This window comes from Diabrotica virgifera, chromosome 7 (assembly GCF_917563875.1).
Source record: "Diabrotica virgifera virgifera chromosome 7, PGI_DIABVI_V3a".
Taxonomy (NCBI): Eukaryota; Metazoa; Arthropoda; class Insecta; order Coleoptera; family Chrysomelidae; genus Diabrotica; species Diabrotica virgifera.
The window spans coordinates 146,822,511-146,841,158 of NC_065449.1; the positions used below are offsets into that span (position 1 = coordinate 146,822,511).

Here is an 18,648-nt window from a genome sequence, read left to right on the forward strand (position 1 = left end):
AGAGCTACTGGACAGCGAGTTTTACACTCAAAATGAAAATTTACTAACACCTTTAATAAACTACTTTGAGGATGTATGGATAGGCAGATTGGATCGACGACAACAAAGAAGACCGCCAATGTTTCCAAGGAATCTTTGGAATTGCTTCGAATTTATAGAGGAAGATCTACCGCGTACTAATAATGCTGTCGAAGGTTGGCACAACAGCTTCTCCTCGATATTAAATGCAGCACACCCAAATCTATGGAAGTTTATTACGGGGCTAAAGAAAGAAGAGAGTTTAAATCGATTAAAAGTGGAGCAATACATAGCTGGAAACCAACAACCTCAAAAAAAAATTTATAAAGATACAGCGCGGCGAATAAAAACGATTTGTTTGCAATACGGGAACCGGCCAAATCTAGAATATTTAAGAGGAATTGCCCAAAATTTTCAACTGCAAGTATAAAAAACTAAAAAACAATTAAAAAAGAATTTAAAAAAAAACAAAAAAAAAATAAAAATTAAAAAAACACAAAAAAATAAAAATAAAAAAAAAATAAAAATTAGAAAAAAATAAAAAAATTAAAATTAAAAAAACTTTTAAACACGCCAGTTACTAACTGCCAGTCCTAAGCCTGGATAAAGTGTGAAGGAAAGTTAAAGTATGCAAATCTGTTATTAATATAAATGTATTATTTAACTATGATATCTTCAATAAGTACTCACCAGTGACAATGTATTAATGAAATTGTGCCTGTTATATAATTTTTAACCACAATATCATTATTTTATTTGGGAAATTTTATTTTAATAAAGATGGTAGCCCTTAACCTACCCTATCTATATGTAGTATATACCCTGTAAAATATATTAAGCTTATATTAAAACTTACTCTTAAATAACCAAGGGTAAATTTTGCGACACTGCCAAGTCGTGAAATAATACCTCTAGGTACTTTCCCTACAACATTTACAGTTAAAATTACCTTAATTCGACCATTAAATTGGTCGAACATTTTACATGATCAATTTCAAATAGGATTATTTACTTCCAATTATTTTCCTATTATTTAAAGTGGAAAATAAAACTAAAGTCATTTAGAAGTCAATATTGGGTTGACGAAATATTTTTTACCAATAGGTTAAAATGACTAATAAGAAAATATTTAACTGTTTGGGTCATTATTTAACAGCAATCCTTTAGTTCTATTGCATCATCTAAATCTGACCTAAGCCTGGATTAAGTGTGAAGGAAAGTTAAAGTATGCAAATGAAAACATATTTTCTGACGCGATCTTTTTTCGCGCGATCAATTGCACGCGACCTTATTTCGTCGGCGCTGTTTTTTCGCCGGCGACCTTTTGATACGCGCTCAAATGTGCGCGACATTTTTTCGCTCGACCAATTGTTGGCGACCTTTTTTCGTAGATCCGAAAAAAGCTTATTATTTGTTTTTTACAAAAGTTTACAGCATCAAAAATAAACGAGTTACACTGAAAAAAAAAGTTGGCCCCTTTTTTTGGTAAAAAAAATCGTGAAAACCTCCCTCTATTTAGCACCCTAAATGAAATTAATCGTTTGGCTTTACCATCTATTTTAACTGTAAGTGCATTGCTTATATGATCTGTAAGTTTCATTGGTTTGAAGTGCTTGTTTTTAAAAACATTTATTTCATAGTAAAAAAAATTTTTCTAAAAATTTTTGAAAAATTTCATTTTTTCAAAATAACTTAAAAAGTATTAGTGATAAGAAAAATCTTAAAGAGTAAAAAAATGTAGGTTTTGTTATTATAAATATGCTAGTTTCATTTTGTTTCTCCGTAAGACAAAAATTGGTTAAGATATGGCTGTTCAAAATTTGCATACACTCGTGATTAGTGACCCATTCAAGCTTTCTCAATTATGACCCTTTCAAAATTAAACACTTTAAACCGGTGAAACTGACAGATCATATAAAAAATAGATAGGTAAGTAAATTGTTTGTAAAGCGGTAGCGATTAATTTAATTTGGGGAGCTAAACACGGCGAGATTTTCATGATTTTTTACAAAAAAAAAGAGGGCCAACTTTATTTTGAGCGTAACTCGCTTATTTTTAATGCTAAAACTTTTGTTAACACTTAAAACAAAGCTTTTATAAACACTTTAAAAGAGTTTAAATGGGTTTTTTCCCGAAAAGTGCTTTATTTTTCGGTGATTTCACCTTGAAATATTCGATTTGGAATTAGACGAAAAAGAACGTATTTTTCATGAGCTACAACTTTGTTTTTATTTGATTGATAGACTTTACTGATACACCATTTTTTTGGGTTTTTTATAAGCTATACTTTTGCTAAGGACATTTTTTTCGATAAAATATTTACTTTTTGAGTTATTTGCGAAAAACCGTCTGAAAACGTAGTTTTTTTGTCGAAAAATCAACATTTTCAATGGCAAATAACTCGAAAAGTATTGACTTACGTAAAAAACTCTATAGAACAAAAGTTGCTTAGAATCAGTCAATTTATCAATTTCCGGTCTTATCTTGAACGTATGTTTTTTCACCTCCGAGAAGGGGTGACTGTCACCCCCCAAGTAAAAGCAACCAACGGCACAATTTCAACTTTGAAGTGGAGGGTAAGTAGAACCTAAATCCAAATTTTCATGCAATTCTGAGTTGCCCCTGAAAATTACACGGTATCGCCGAATTTCCCGTTCATTTACTGGGCTATTAAGCATGGGTTGAGCGCAGTAGATTCTTCAATAGGGAGTTTTTGTGCACACAAATACGTAAACGTAACGCATCTTTTTGACATATACGCTTGCGCATTAATGGTTGAACTCCCGTATCTCGATGCGTATTACCTAAAGTAACGTTCTGCTACGTACGTGAGAACGCATCCCTATCGAGACGAAAGTCACCGAATGCACACGAGGATCTTGCCCGATTACCTACCAAAATGAACATTTCATCAGCGTACTACCCGTTTATAAACATTTTAAGGTTATATTGGTTATTGGTTTAGTCTATTTGAGTAAAATTATTCTGTGTTTGTAATTGGAAATTGGAACTTCATAATAGATTTAAAATTTTATTGTTTTTAAGTTGTCTATTAATAAAGCAAAACAAACAAATCTTGTATTAATTTAATTAAGAAATACAGTGATCACCATAATTAATAACTAGATAAACAAATGACCTAATTTCAGTAAAATTTTCAAATAAATATGACCAAACTATTTACATACTGAAATTCTGATGTAGGTACAATAATTTACAACTAAAAAGTAGGTATAAACAAAAATAAAAAAATTTTAACCTAAGGAAAAATAATATTTTTATATTTAAATAGAAGCAATTAAAACCATACCATTTCATCATTCATTTATCTTTTTTTTATATTTGTATATTAATTGTATATTGTGTGAACATTGTTTTATTTTTTTAATGTCAACGGAATTTAAAAATGACTTTACGATTTGCTTTACGTTACGTTAAGGCAGCTACAAAAACTACCTATTTTAACGTTCTTCCTCTACGACACGTTAGTTGCTTTACGTATACGGAGATGCGTACGTTACGTAGCAACAAAAACTCCCTAATAATGTTGTCTTATTTAAAAAAAAAATTATAATTCCTTATAGAAATATAGAATGTGTTAATTTAATTAAGTATAATTATTTGGGTGTTTGTCTAAGTGAAAGGCGACCTTAAATTTAAGGTAAAATTATAAAACATTAGGGTTAGGTTTGATCAGGTTATGTTTAAGTCATTTTAAAGCATATTTTAAAGATAATATGTCACTTAAATTTTCAGTTATTAACTTGTTTATATTATTTTCGATGACGCTAAGTTAGGTTTGGTCAGGTTATGTTTTAGTCACTAAAAAATATTGAGAACTTGAGGATTATTTCAAATTATTATTTCACATTTTTCTATATTATTGTTTCAAATATAATTTTTTTATATTTTCACTTCATAAAAAGCAATTGTAGATGTGGCAACAGTGTGAATATATACAAAATTGCATATCTTAATCCGTGCGTTTATGATAAATTTTGATCTGAATTTTATAGTGAAGTATTCTATTTTTTACAATCGAATCTAGGGGCAATACGTAATCTGTTTCAACAATTTTTTTATTACAAATACGTGCATTTATTGCCAGCACATATTTATCCCCTCTTATTGCTACAATCCACTTTTTTCTCATCAGAATATCTTTGAAAAACCTGTGTCCTGATGTTCTGGATGAGCACAAATGCACAGCAAAACATTGAGGAATTTTATGCTCTTAAGTTTAACTCACACAGCCAAACAAATATGCAATATTTACAGTCCGTCTAATTTACTTACCGTTGCACGTCATTATCTACGTTAAAGATCTAAGTTGACATTTTTGACCAATTACAAAAAATTCTTGAATTCATTTTAAATCAAATACATCACACAATTTTTGCGGAAGTGATTATACAGCAAAACAAATTAATATTCAATGTAAATAAATAAAAACTTTAGAAATAGCAAACAAGAATTAAGTTATAATCTTACGTTAAAGTACATAATAAAAACAGTAAATATAATTAAACACATGCTTATATAGGTCTGGATCCCGCGTATGAAAAAAAAGTTGATTAATAGCAAGCTGAAAATTTGTTAATAGCTTAAGGGTGTCTAGTCGAATAAACTTTGATATGTGTGAACACTGGAACAGGGGCAGTTTTAATTGTGGAACAGGTTAAAAATTTGGAACGGTCACAGCACGAAAACGGCACATTTATTTTGTCCGACAGAACATACTTAAACTCTTCGAACAGAGATTAAACTCTCATGCAAAAATCAGACTGCTATTTATCACCAAATGGGCGTTTTAATGAGTGGAACATGTAGAATATGTCAAATGACAGGAATTATGACAGGTAATAAATAGCAGTCTGATTTTTTCATGAGAGTTTAATCTCTGTTCGGAGAGTTTAAGTCTGTTCTGTCGGACAAAATAAATGTGCCGTTTTCGTGCTGTGACCGTTCCAAATTTTTAACCTGTTCCACAATTAAAACTTCCCCTGTTTCAGTGTTCCCATATATCAAAGTTTATTCGACTAGACACCCTTAAGCTATTAACAAACTTTCAGCTTGCTATTAATCAACTTTTTTTTCATACGCGGGATCCAGACCTAATAGTAAAGAATATAAACAAATATGAAGTATCATCACCGCAACTGTCAAATAAATGTTACCAATTTATGCCAAACTGTCACCTTCGTTCGATTATAGTTACAGTGTATTCCGAACAAATGTGCTTCATAAAAACGCTTTACGAGTATAATCCATTTATACAAATTAAGTGAAACATATTATTGTGTATTTCTTTGAGTTAACATTAATACAAATCTATAAATATTATTTTTACGCGTATATAATAAAATATGTCTAGTGGCTGTAATGCCAGTGTACTCGGCAAAGTGATTCTAAAAAAGAACACACCTGCCGCCTAAATATTTCGTGTTGGTATCATGTGACGTCACGGGCTATGACCCGGATGACGTGCAACGGTAAGTAAATTAGATGGAGTATACTTAGAAATAGATTGATTTGAAGTGTTGACGTAGGTTGAGGTGACCTCCAACTACACGAGCGCCACCTACGTTGAGCTTTCCAGATTAGCTGCCATTGCACATTAAAATAAGTTTATTTAGACGTCACGATTTCCACTTTGGAAATCGTTCTTAAAGTACAAAATATTAATAAATTTTATTTATTGATGTTTTGTATTTTGAAAACGATTTCCGAAGTGGAAATCAAAACGATAAACTAACATTACTAGAAATAATTGCGACTTTTTACTTTAAACAAAGTGTAATAATAATGTGTAAATAATTTATGAAGAAAAATATTCACACTTTGTCTACCCACCAGTCTTGGGACACGTGTTTTGCACTTTTACCTCATCAGACAGAACTTTCTGGTAGAGATAAAGTAAAAGAGAAGATCCTTTTGTTTATCGGTGGTTAATACAAAATATACATTATGTATCTCCCCACTGAAAGTATAAATATAGTCCAGAAATAGCCACTGCGCATCTGCTAGGAAAATATTCCGATTCGTATTTTTCGGATTTTTTGCAGAATCTTACTCAAAAAGGACCCCTTTTAACAAATTTGCATGTTGCCAGGACCAAAAGTGGGTCAAACATTTTTTAAACGTTTTTTTTTTTTTGTTTTTTTCCTAAAATAATTTTTTTTGCGCGGAACAAAGTTGTTTTAGGTCTTTTGGATCATTCCAAACAGAAAATTTTTTTAGTGACTTTTCTCTAAAGTTGATAGTTTTTGACATATAAGCGATTAAAAATTGAAAAATTGCGAAATCGGCCATTTTTAACTTTCAAAAACTATGTGAAAAACTTAAAATTTGAATGTTGCCAACGTAGGTAGATATTCTTTAAACATCGATTAATGAAATCCCGAAGAGTTTTTTGCAATACAGTATTCAAAACTCCTTTGTTTTTTAATTTCTAACCACGCGTGCGCGACACTCTTTTATACCGTTTGCATGTGTATACAGTATGGTGCAAATGAAAGGAATAAATTTGTTATTTCCTAAACCGGCGACTTTAAGAAAAAAACCCGAAATAGGTCTAGATGTATTAATAATTATAAAAATGTTTATATTACTAAATAGAGAATTGAAGAACCCTTCAAATGAGCTAGCACACGACCCCTATTCTCATTTAAAAAATCATCGTTTACGTCATCACGCCCAGATGGATGACGTCGCTAGTATACCACATATGCCACAATATCACAACTTAAAAATAAAAATCGACCTGTTTCGGGATTTTTCCTTAAAGTCGCCGGTTTACGAAATAACGAATTTATTCCTTTCATTTTTGAATATTGTATTGCAAAAAACTTTTTGGGATTTCATCAATCGATGTTTACAGAATATCTACCTACCTTGGCAACATTCAAATTTTCAGTTTCTCACATAGTTTTTGAGGGTTAAAAATGGCCAATTTCGCAATTTTTCAATTTTTAATCGCTTATATGTCAAAAACTATCAACTTTAGAGAAATATCACTAAAGACCTTTTCTGTTTGGAATGATCCAAAAAACCTAAAAAAACTTTGTTCCATGCAAAAAAAAAAATTAAGGAAAAAAACAAAAAAAACGTTTAAAAAATGTTTGACCCACTTTTGGTCCTTGCAACATGCAAATTTGTTAAAAGGGGTCCTTTTTGAGTAAGATTGTGCAAAAAATCCGAATCTGAATATTTTTCCTAACGGATGCGCAGTGGCTTTCTGGACTAATATGACATGTATATACAATAGTCTTGTGTATAATATTTTGATACTGAAATAAAAATATTTTTCAGATGGCTCCCGAAAGCGGCTATAAAGTCGATGGAGGGCGATTCTTCAGACTGCGTCTTAGTGGTCGGAGTATCTCGACCGAAGATGGCTCTTGCCATACTCACCATCATGTTGATCTCGCTCTTCTTCACCTTTCATTTGATATACGACAGTGCCCTTAACAGTCTGCAAACAAAACAAGTCGAGCATTCGAGGCCTCCAGTTCTTTTACTCTCCAGACGGCTATACCCTGCTGCAGCCAGAAGACTACCGCAGGTAAGCATTCGAATTATTTTTTCGAATTCAGTATTTAACGTCATTAGTCTATATTTGGTAGCGGGTAGGAACTCCTTTGGACAGTCCTATCAGGGAAAATTAATCAATCCCTGCCCTCCGTAGATTCCAGGGGTTTCCTGGCCCGGGAAACTTGTCCCTGTTTAGGGTCCCTAGAAGGCAAGGAGAAACCACTGTATTAAAGACTTCTTGCAAGTATCTCTAGTACAATTATCATGGTGATAAAAAACTTAAAGATTTTGACTACTGATCATGAAAATCGGATTTCACCATCCGGCAAGAAGGGTAAATCTAGTTCAGACCGTGAGGCCTTCCAGGTCGTCAACAAGAAAAATCCTCACGAACCAGAACACATTCTAGATGATAGATCTCTAACAGTTTTGTGAGCAGCCGTAAAGATAGGTACATGGAACGTTAGAACAATGTACGAAGAGGGAAAAATCTATAATGCCATTCAAGAAATGGAAAGACTCTCGATTAGTATTATGAGAATAAGCGAAATGCGTTGGACAGATACGGGACACCGAGTTATCAAAGACCTCAAAATATTTTACTCAGGAAATCTTAAAAACGAACATGTAAATGGAGTGGGCCTAATTATTAACACTACAATCGCCAACTTTGTCAATCACTTTGTACCTGTGTCAAAAAGAATGCTCTTAGTTCAGCTAAACATAACTCCCATAAAAACAAATATTATTCAAGTCTACGCTCCTACAGCGGACGTCCCAGAAGAAATTATAGAAGAATTTCACAGTGACCTTACTAATATTGTCAAAAGGATCCGAAAAAATTTAAATACTACTAATAATGGGCGACTTTAATGCCAAAGTTGGCAAAGGACAAAGTGGAAATTTAGTAGGAACCTTTGGGCTAGGAGAACGTAACGAACGTGGAGACCGTTTGATTGAATTTGCAACTGAAGGAAGCTCGTATTCACAAACATATTTTATGATCTTCCTCCAAGATGACTGTATACGTGGAAATCTTCTCAGGATACTCCAGATCACACAGTAAGAACTCAAATAGACTATAATATCCTTGTCAACAAACGATTTAGAAACTCTATAACATCTGTAAAAACGTACCCAGGATCCGACATAAAATCGGATCACAATCCACTTGTCGCCAAAATGAAACTTAGTTTAAAGAAAATTCAAAGACCAAAAATTCGGAAATACGATATTAATCAACTGAAAAATAAAACAGTAAAAGAAAAGGCACAAAAACGACTAAAAGAAGAAACGTGGGTTCATACAGAAATAGATAGTACAGAGCTAGAACTAGAAAAGATACACAAAATAAGTCAAGAAATATCAGAGAAATACTTATGACCTGAAAGAACAAAGACAAAAGAATGGATGACAAAGGAGATTCTATGTATGATGGAAGACAGAAGAAGGGCTAAAGATAATCTGAATAACTACAACAAAATAAATAACGAAATTAAAAGGGCTATTAAAATATCAAAAGAAAATTGGTTAAGCTCGAAATGTACAGAGATAGAGCTATTACAACAAAAACATGATTCGTTTAATCTCCATAAAAAGATCAAAGAAGCTGCAGGATTATATAAACACAAGAACACTGGATTTCTGACAGATAATCAGGGAAACATAGTATTGGAAATAGAACAGAAAAGGGATATTTGGATTAAATACGTGCAAACAACTTTTCAAGATGAACGAAGTAACACTGGTATCACAACAAAAAAAAAATTGCGAATCTGGACCTCCACTTACAGTTGAACAAGTAACGTATGCCATCAAAAGTACCAATGATGATAAAGCAGTAGGCCCTCATCATTTTCATTCCGAATTCTTAAAACTTCTGGACTACGACGGCATAAAATGGTTGACAAATATATTTAACAATATATTTATGACACAGGCTAGAATTAACTTTTATAAATCTTCCAAAAAAAACCCAATGCGAGAAAGTGCGAAGGCTATAGAATTATAAGCCTTATGAGCCATTTACTTAAAACATTTCTAAAGGTCATTCACAAACGAGTATATACAAAGTGCGAGGAACAACTAACAAGAACACAATTCGGATTTCGTGATGCTCTGGGAACACAAGTGGCCCTTTTTGCTGTGCAAGTGCTATTTCAGATATGCAGGGATGTAAATTGTGATATATACGTATGCTTTATAGATTACCATAAAGCATTTGACAGAGTAAAACATGACAAATTATTAACTCTAATGCAAGAAACTGGAATTGACAACAATGATCTAAGAATTATCAGAAACATTTATTACAATCAAACGGCCAAAATCAAAATAGAAGACCAGTTAACTGATAAAATTGCAATAGAATGAGGAGTACGACAGGGCTGTATTTTATCTCCACTACTATTCAATATTTACTCTGAAAGGGTATTTAAGAAAGCTTTAGACGGTTGTGGGAAAGGAGTATTAATAAATGGTGAATGGTAGAATAACAGTAGATATGCAGATGACACCATAGATTTTGCCGATAATCTGAATGATTTTAGACAAGGCGGAAACGGCGGGTTTGTTGGGAAAAATATTCCCATGAGATATTTTTGCATAATCACATTCGTGAGACATCCCAGAATAAGGTTCAAGAAGTCGCCCACGAGAAAAGTGGGCCAATTTTTTTTAACAATTTTTTTTTAATCAAATTGCAAAGATCAATATTTTCTCTTAAGTTGATCTTTTTCGAGTTAGAAGCAAGTTAAAATTTGAAAAACGAGAGAGTAGCCATTTTTAAGGCTTAATAACTCGGTCAAAAATTATTAGTTTGAAAGTCAGAAAGTGACTATATCAAAGTTTAAAGTCGCCGTTACATGATCCTGAAGAAATCTGTGTCATTAATTTACTACTAAGCTGTTATTTTTAATTAATAAAAATGAGTGGTTGTATCCTATTGACGCTGCTGTAAATGTGAGTGCGAGTAAGATGCACAATTGGACTGCTGGAATAGCTTCTCTCTCGCACTCAGCATTTACAGCCCCGCACACGTGCATGGCGCTTATTATTATTACTTAAAAATAACAGCTTAGTAATAAAGTAATGATAAAAATTTCTTCAGGATCTTGTAGGGGGGGCTTCAAACTTTGATTTAGTCATATATTGACTTTCATAATAATAACTTTTAACCGAGTTATTAAGCCTTGAAAATCGCCATTTTTTGTTTTTTTCAATTTTAAATTGCTTATAAGTCGAAAACGATCAACTTTAGGGAAAAATTATAAGAGACCTTTTTTGTCCAGAATGGTCCAAAAAATTAAAGAAAAAATTGTTCTGGCCAAAAATATTGATTCTTGCAATTTGATTAAAAAAAATTGTTAAAAAAAAATTGGCCCACTTTTCACTTGGGCGACTTCTTGAACCTTATTCTGGGATGTCTCACGAATGTAATTATGCAAAAAAATCTCATGGGAATATTTTTCCCTTCGAACCCGCCGTTTTCGCCTTGTCTATTTACAGATATTAATAAATCGTATAACAGAAGTCAGCAACAGATACGGACTAGCTCTTAACGTAAAGAAGACCAAATTTATGACAATTAGTAAAAAACCAATATTAAACGCTCAACATACAGTAAACCAACAGAATATCGAAAGATATGAGCAATATACATATCTGGGTACGAATTTAAATAGCCAATGGGACCACTCAACAGAAATTAAACTGCGAATAATAAAAGCGAAAGCAGCATACGTTAGAATAAGACCCATTTTCAACAGTCGAGACATATTAAAAACAAAATACCGTCTGTTGAGATGCTACATATTCACAGTTCCGCTCTACGGGATGGAAGCGTGGACACTAACTGTTGCATCTATGAATCGGCTCGAAGCTTTCGAAATGTGGTGCTATAGGCGCATCTTACGTATATCCTGGGTTGACCGAATTACTAATGTGGAAGTCCTCCGTAGAATGGGGAAAGAGTGTTAAATTCTCATAACCATCAAAACAAAAAAAATAGAATTTTTAGGACATGTAATGAGAAATCAAGAACGTTACGGCCTTCTCCAACTGATTCTCCAAGGGAAGGTAAATGGTAAGAGAGGACCGGAAAGAAGACGCATTTCCTGGCTTCAAAATTTACGAAAGTGGTATAACACCACTACCACTGAACTGAAAGTCAAGATAGCCATGATGATCGCCAAAATCCGGAACAGATAGGCACTTTAAGAAGAAGAAGTCTATATTTAATTTGAAATTTTTGCAACATACTCATTTAGAATATTTAAGACTGAAATATTTGTTTGGTGCTAAATTATTAATATATGTATCTCCAAAAAATGTTGCTTATCGGTGTTAGTTTTCTGTGGTTTCCCATAATCATTGTACAGCGATAACTATCCGAAAATATGCGAATCCGACGAGGAGTGCGACAGTCTTATCACTGCTGTTATTTAATCTGTATTCGGAGACTGTATTCAGAAAAGTGTTAAACGAGGTTCAAGGTGAAATGAAGATTAACTAAAGCAGCATAGACAACATCAGGTACTATGAAGACTCGATTCTAATAGCAAGGTCTACAAAATATAATAAATGCTGTTGTTCGCCATAGCGACGTGTTCGGTTTACATCTAAACGTTTCAATTCTAGAATTAATATTCTAGTATTTTCAAATACACCAATAAACGTACATTTGTATTACAAGGAACAAATAATAGAACAGGTATCTTTCATAAAAAAATATTTGGGAGTAAATATTAACAGCCTGTGTAATCAAAAATAAATCTTATTAAGACTCAAGCATAAGCGACGAAAACACTCATGAACATGACAACATTTTTTACAAGATCAGGCACTAGAGCTCAGAATTCGAATGATCAGGTGTTACGTTTTCTCTATCTTGCTGCATAACTGTGAAAATTGGTCAATAAACTCTGAAATGGAAAATAGAATAGATGACTTTGATGTGTATATACAGAGGAAGGCTGAGAATTTCATGGATATAAAAAGTTACCAACGATAAGGTACTTCGGAGTATGAGTAAGCAAAAGCCATTACTCAGCATAAACAAAGAGCAGAAGATACAATACATGGGTTATGTGTTGAGTCGTGAAAGATATTAATTACTCCAAATGATATAGGAAGGTAAAATATGGGAGAAAATATCATTAGGAAGACTCCAGAACTCGTGTCAGAAAAAGGTGATGAGGTGGTTTGACCGATCCTCGGCAGAAATCTTTTCAAAACTACAGTTGCCATTGTTTACACAGAGCAGTGTAAACAGAATACAAATAGACATGATGATCGCCAACCTTCGAAAGAAGACAATACCTTAATAAAAAAAAAAAGATTTTTGAAGTGAATACTTCTTATCGCTCGGAATGTAATTTTGACGGAATTTAAATCGTATTTGTCATCATTCGAATTCGATAAAATTAAATCAAATTAAAATTAAATACGAATCGAATACAATCGAATCGAAACGAATTGAATAGAATCGAAACTATAAGAAGTATATAGGTACTTCTGTCGGCACTCCGCATGTGTCACGCTTCTTTTATATTTAAAAATATTAAACAGCCATTATTTGCTTTTCATTTATTAACAGTATAGTTCTCGAGATATTAGACCGTTTTCATAATTATTTGTCTTAGGTATCAGGATGTATCGTATTTTTTCAGTAATAGCACCATTTATTAACAATGCGGAAAAATGTTTTGAATAAAACTAACATTGACGATATTATGGTGACACCACACTTCTTCTGTATGTGTTATTTGTTATGCACCTTATTCGGTCGCATAGTATGAACTATGCAGGGTTCATTCGTCAATATTTGCTTTATTCGCACGCATTTAACGCATTAGCATGAATAGCAGACACGCGTATCCGTCCAGTTTTCGGTTTTGACATATTATGTATCTACTCAATGTACTTTGTTAAAGGACAAATATTTGGGCGCATGCAGCGTAGCCGCATAACAAAAAATAACACAGCGAATTGTGGTGCCGCTTTTCAAAGACACAACAAAACAGAATACAAATGCGGGCCCGCCCGCCCAATAAAAACACACATTGTATATCAAAAGTCTTTAATAAACATTAAATATCAATCATCATACATCATAAAATATGTCATATATTATAAAAACTCAAGCTAACCCATTAATGGCCAAGCATTGAAATAATTATATTTTTCGCAATTCAAGTTTATATACATTATAAATAAAGGTATAAGAACAATGTTTTACTTAAAATTATAAACAATAACAATTGCAATATACAAAAAAATAATGTTTCGTTAACGAAACTTTGGCATAATATAGGTAGTAAATTGAAAGTTATACGTTTTATAGTGTTTAAATGAAATTTCTTAGTTTTATCAATTAAAAACTAAAGATATCGCTACAATAGTTAATTATATAAAATAAAATGATCACTTGGCAGAATGATAGTATGGCAGTAGCGTTATTATGGCATCTCATTTTTTATGGAAAACACTAAAACAGTCAACGTTCAAGTGAACCTTACATTTTCCGCATATATAGTTTTGCATCAGTTTTGCACAGTCTGCACCACCGTCTACGTCCCTCCTCTTCGCGAACGATATTATGACCAATCTGGTCACATTGAATATCAGAAGGCAAACTTCCTTTAGAAGAACGACCTCATGCTGATGTGGATGGCGTTGGCTCTGGGTCTGATTCGGCGTCACCTTCTTCAGCAGCTGTTTTTACTGTAAATCTTTTTCGTTCAGTATCAGTGACAAAACCAACGAAGAACGGAATTGCAATTGGACTCGAGAGTTATTCGCAATGTAAATTCTCCATGAATTTACAACTGTGCAATCTACAAGGTTCATAAACAAGGGCCACCACCACTTTTTACTTCTTACTCGGATCCTGTAATTTGATACCAAATTATCTAGGAGACTTTGACCCTTTATAACTACCTTCGTCCCCCACGTAGCGTTCCGCCCCTGAAGATTTTACTTAGTTACGTCACGATCTACCTATTCCCAAATTTTGGTGCCCTATATCGATCACAAACGTCACAGAATACCCCTTATAATTTTTATATTCACCCCTGCCCCCAACCCTTTGACCTCCACGCAGCGTTCCACCCTTGGAGATTTTTCTTAGTTACGTCATGACCTACTTATTCCCAAATTTTGGTGCACTATTTGCTCCTTACCGCGATTTTGCTCCTTATAACTACCCTCTTTCCCCGCTCTGGTTTCTGTCCCTGGATAGTTTACTTAGTTATGTCATGGTCTACTTATTCCCAAATTTTTTGGTGCACTATCTTTATCATGAACGCCACAAAAAAACCCTTATAATTTTTATATTGACCCCTGCCCCGCCCCTTTGTCCCCCACGCAGCGTTCCGCCCCTGGATATTTTACTTATTTACGTCATGACTTACTTATTCCCAAAGTTTGGTGCACTATCTCGATCATGAGCGTCACAAATAAAAACAATAAAAACGGCGACTTTGACCCCTTAAAACTACCCTCGCCCCCGCTCTGGTTTCCGCCCGTGTGGAAAAGTGACTAATTCAACATATCCCCGTATAGTTTGTCCATATTACTTATCACGAGCAAAATCCGCTTCCAGCTCTTGGACTATTAGTAGACTATCCGATATTGATCATAAATTCACGGATCCTGCCAAAGTTTCATAAACGAAACATTATCTTTAAAGCGTTATAAAATTTTATGAGTAGTTATATTTCAAATTGTGTTTGGATAATATTATTCTACAATATCTAATTGAACAAGGAATGCTGGTTTTGTCGAATTTGAAATATCTTGTGATTTATTATGCGAGCTCAAACGGCACCGACATATACTAGTAAATTTTGAGTGTCTTGTTTATTATTTCAAAAATTATGCAGCAGGTAATTTAGACCATTAAGATAAAAAACACGTCAATAAACTATCTATATAAAAGACCGATACATAAAATATAATAATCATCGTATGAAAATCATAAAAAAAATAATTAAAGAAATGTTTCGTTTTCGATACTTTGGCCATTAATGGGCTAATTTATAGTCCACTTACTCACGGTTTTTGCTGTAAATAAAGTTGGTAAAAAAATTGTAAAAATTTCTCCCTAATTAGCATCCCAAATGACATTAATCGTTACCGCTTCACAAGTTACTTGACTTTTATTGTTTATATTCGATACATCAGTATCAGAGTGCACCAACTCAAAAAACATAGTTCTTCACAAATCAACTTTAACTTATTTTCTCTGGGAGCAAATATTTTTAATCTGTTGTAAATGGTCCATTTGTTTTTCAAATAGAACAAAATTTTGGAATTAGATATTTTTCTTTTAGATGATAATTTTTAATTAATTTTTGTTAAAGAATTCAAATTTATTTTTGAGTTGGTGCAATATGAAACTGTCGACACATGATTTTTTTAACAGTTAGTGCATTTTGTATGAGGTATTTGTATGGAAGTAAAATAAGATTATTTAAGTATTTTTTTTTCTTATAAAATCATTATTGTTTCCTTGTTATGAGAAAATATAATAAAATCAAAATAATTCTGAATTGTCATTTTCTTCAGCAGAGGCAGCTGTGGCAGAAGTTGGTAAGCTCTGGAAAAACTCACAGTGAATTCTGGGTATTGCACCCGAGTAGCAAAACGACAACAAATAACATTTTTTAAGTGGTGGCACTCCAGGAGGTTTATTGAAGAGGATGAGAGATGGTTCTTCATAAGCCACGCTCTTTCTGTTTTATCGAATATTTATGACACTATAATTTTCGTCAAAATAAGACTTCTTTTGCATTATTTTGTGTGGCTGGACTTTCTCAACTCTAAGAATTTGTATTTCGCTCCATTTTATTTTGTCTCCGGCTTTATTTATATTAAAAATTTTCCCAATTGTTTGGAAATTTTTACTTCATACACTTCGTCAATTTCTTCTGTAGCGTATGAGGCCGTCCAGATTTCTTCTTCGCTTCTTCTTCTTCTTTTTGTGTAGACATGACTCTGTCTGTTTTTTCAATGTGCCTCTAGTAAGTTGTCGTTCCATCGTTTTCGTGGTCTTCCCACTGATCGTCCTCCTATTTGGGAACCGTATCTCGATGTTCTGACTACTATGTTTGTTGTCATTTGGCTTATGTGGTCATTCCATTCTATTCTTCTGTTTCTTACCTAGTTATTAACGTTATCCACCTTGCATATCCGTCGTATATCTGTATTTCAAGCTCTGTCCCATAGAGTCTTACCATCGATTTTTCGAAGGGTGTTCATCTCCGCTGTTTCGAGCAATCTTTTTGTCATCTCTGTGTCGGGTCGTGTTTCTGCCGCGTATGTCATTATTGGTCTGATGACTGTTATGTAGATTCTGCCTTTTATTTCTTTTCCGATATTTTTATCGGAAGTTTTCTTAGCCAGGCTAATTATTATCGGTACCATTTGCGATACAATATAGAGCGGGTTTCCTTTTAGGTATCTTTTTTTTCTTTTCCTACGATGGCATGCATCGCATCGCCCTCATTTTGAGTATGTCCAACTACTAAGCGTTTGTGGGTTATGCTTTTTATTGCTAAGTTTTTATAGCAATATAAAAACAAGCAAGCAATGAACTTGGCAATTATCGGAGTAAAATATGTGTATGCTCATATTGAGGTGCATGGTTCTTTAGATACTATCAAAGATACGTACTTATTTCATTAACACATCTGCTTGCGATACTTTCGTTCCACAAAAAACTATAGCCATGTTTGTGAGAAATATCAAATATAGTAAAGTTGTAACATGATAGGCGTCTCGTGTAAAGAGAAAATCACTCCGATCTCCATTTGTTAGTGATAATACAACTTGGAGATGAAAGCAACAAACTACAGTACGGTCATCTTCCTTTGAATCCTTGTTATCTAACTCCTTCTCTTACCGAATCTGATTTTTGTCTCTGATATGTGCATTATACTTTAAGTTGTTGTAATACTTTTTACAACACTGGTCTTTTTTGGTTGGAAAAAAGGCAATATTAAATTCCCTGTTGAAAATCTTGGTGTAATAATGGAGATTTACGGGAATTTTCAGTTCTCTTCTACATTTTTCTTGGTTAACTCTGTACATAGTGGCTAAGTTTGGAGATCTTTTTCTTGCTCCGCAAGAATGAGAGTAAATTACTGGAAAAGATTTGATGTGGGACCTCACGAATTTTTTTCATCATCTAGCACCCTTGGTCGCCCAGCATTTTTTTCCTCCGCAATTGTCATTCTGTGCAAACCCTAACTCTATTTTTTTTTAATTGCTGTGCCTGCTTTTTCATTATTATCCTATTTTGAAACTATGAAATAGCTTCAGAACAATATTATTATCCTATTCGAAATGTTCAAAGTGTTCATAAAGAAAACTTTACATACTCTAATTTTTTCATTTCTCATCTCAAAGTAATAAGCTCTATTTTCGCTTCTATGACTCCCTTCTTTCTTATATTGATATTTTGGCTTAACCGGCATTACATTGTTAACTATACAATTTCGCTGCCTATTTAAATCACCAATACCCCAGTAGCTATTTAACCGTTCTCCTCTTTCTGTATCACTAACTTTTTCCGAACATTTAATTTAGCAACGGTCAGTTCAAGCAGCTTTCACAGACCATTTTGAGTTAGTAGCTGACAACAGGTCTGCCGATCAAGTTTCATTATGCACTAACTCAAAGTGATGCGGTATGAAACTACGACGTTGTAAAAATTATATTCGATTCTGGATGTTGACAAGTCAAAATTTTTACAATGGTGTTGGAATTTTGAGATGATGTAATTTGAAACTGATAAATAAACATATTTGAACAATTTCCTCATACTTATCTCAATATTGAAAAATTTTGAGTTGGTGCAGTCTGATACTAATGTATTATCAGCTGTAAGTTTTATCGGTTCAATGTTCTCATTTTTGAAAAAAATTTGGTGTTAAATTTTTTTGAAAAAAAAATTGTTTTTCAAAATAACTTAAAAATTATTGGTGATACCAAAAATGTCAAGTAGTAAAAAAATATAGGTTTTGCTATTGTGAATATTTTGGACTTTTGCTTTCCTAAAGAAAAATATTGATTATAATGGCTTATGGCTGTTCA

The 18,648-nt window shown here is 33.1% G+C and overlaps 1 protein-coding gene across 1 annotated transcript in view; it reads left to right on the forward strand.

Annotated features, from left to right (window-relative positions):
- The window catches only part of LOC114340687 (heparan sulfate glucosamine 3-O-sulfotransferase 1), a 208,393-nt gene that overhangs the window by 144,354 nt on the left and 45,391 nt on the right, over positions 1–18,648 (forward strand). Inside the window, exon 3 of the mRNA XM_050656395.1 lies at positions 7,330–7,582. Within this exon, the coding sequence (XP_050512352.1) occupies positions 7,330–7,582 (253 nt within the window). The remainder of the gene's footprint in view (positions 1–7,329; positions 7,583–18,648) is intronic.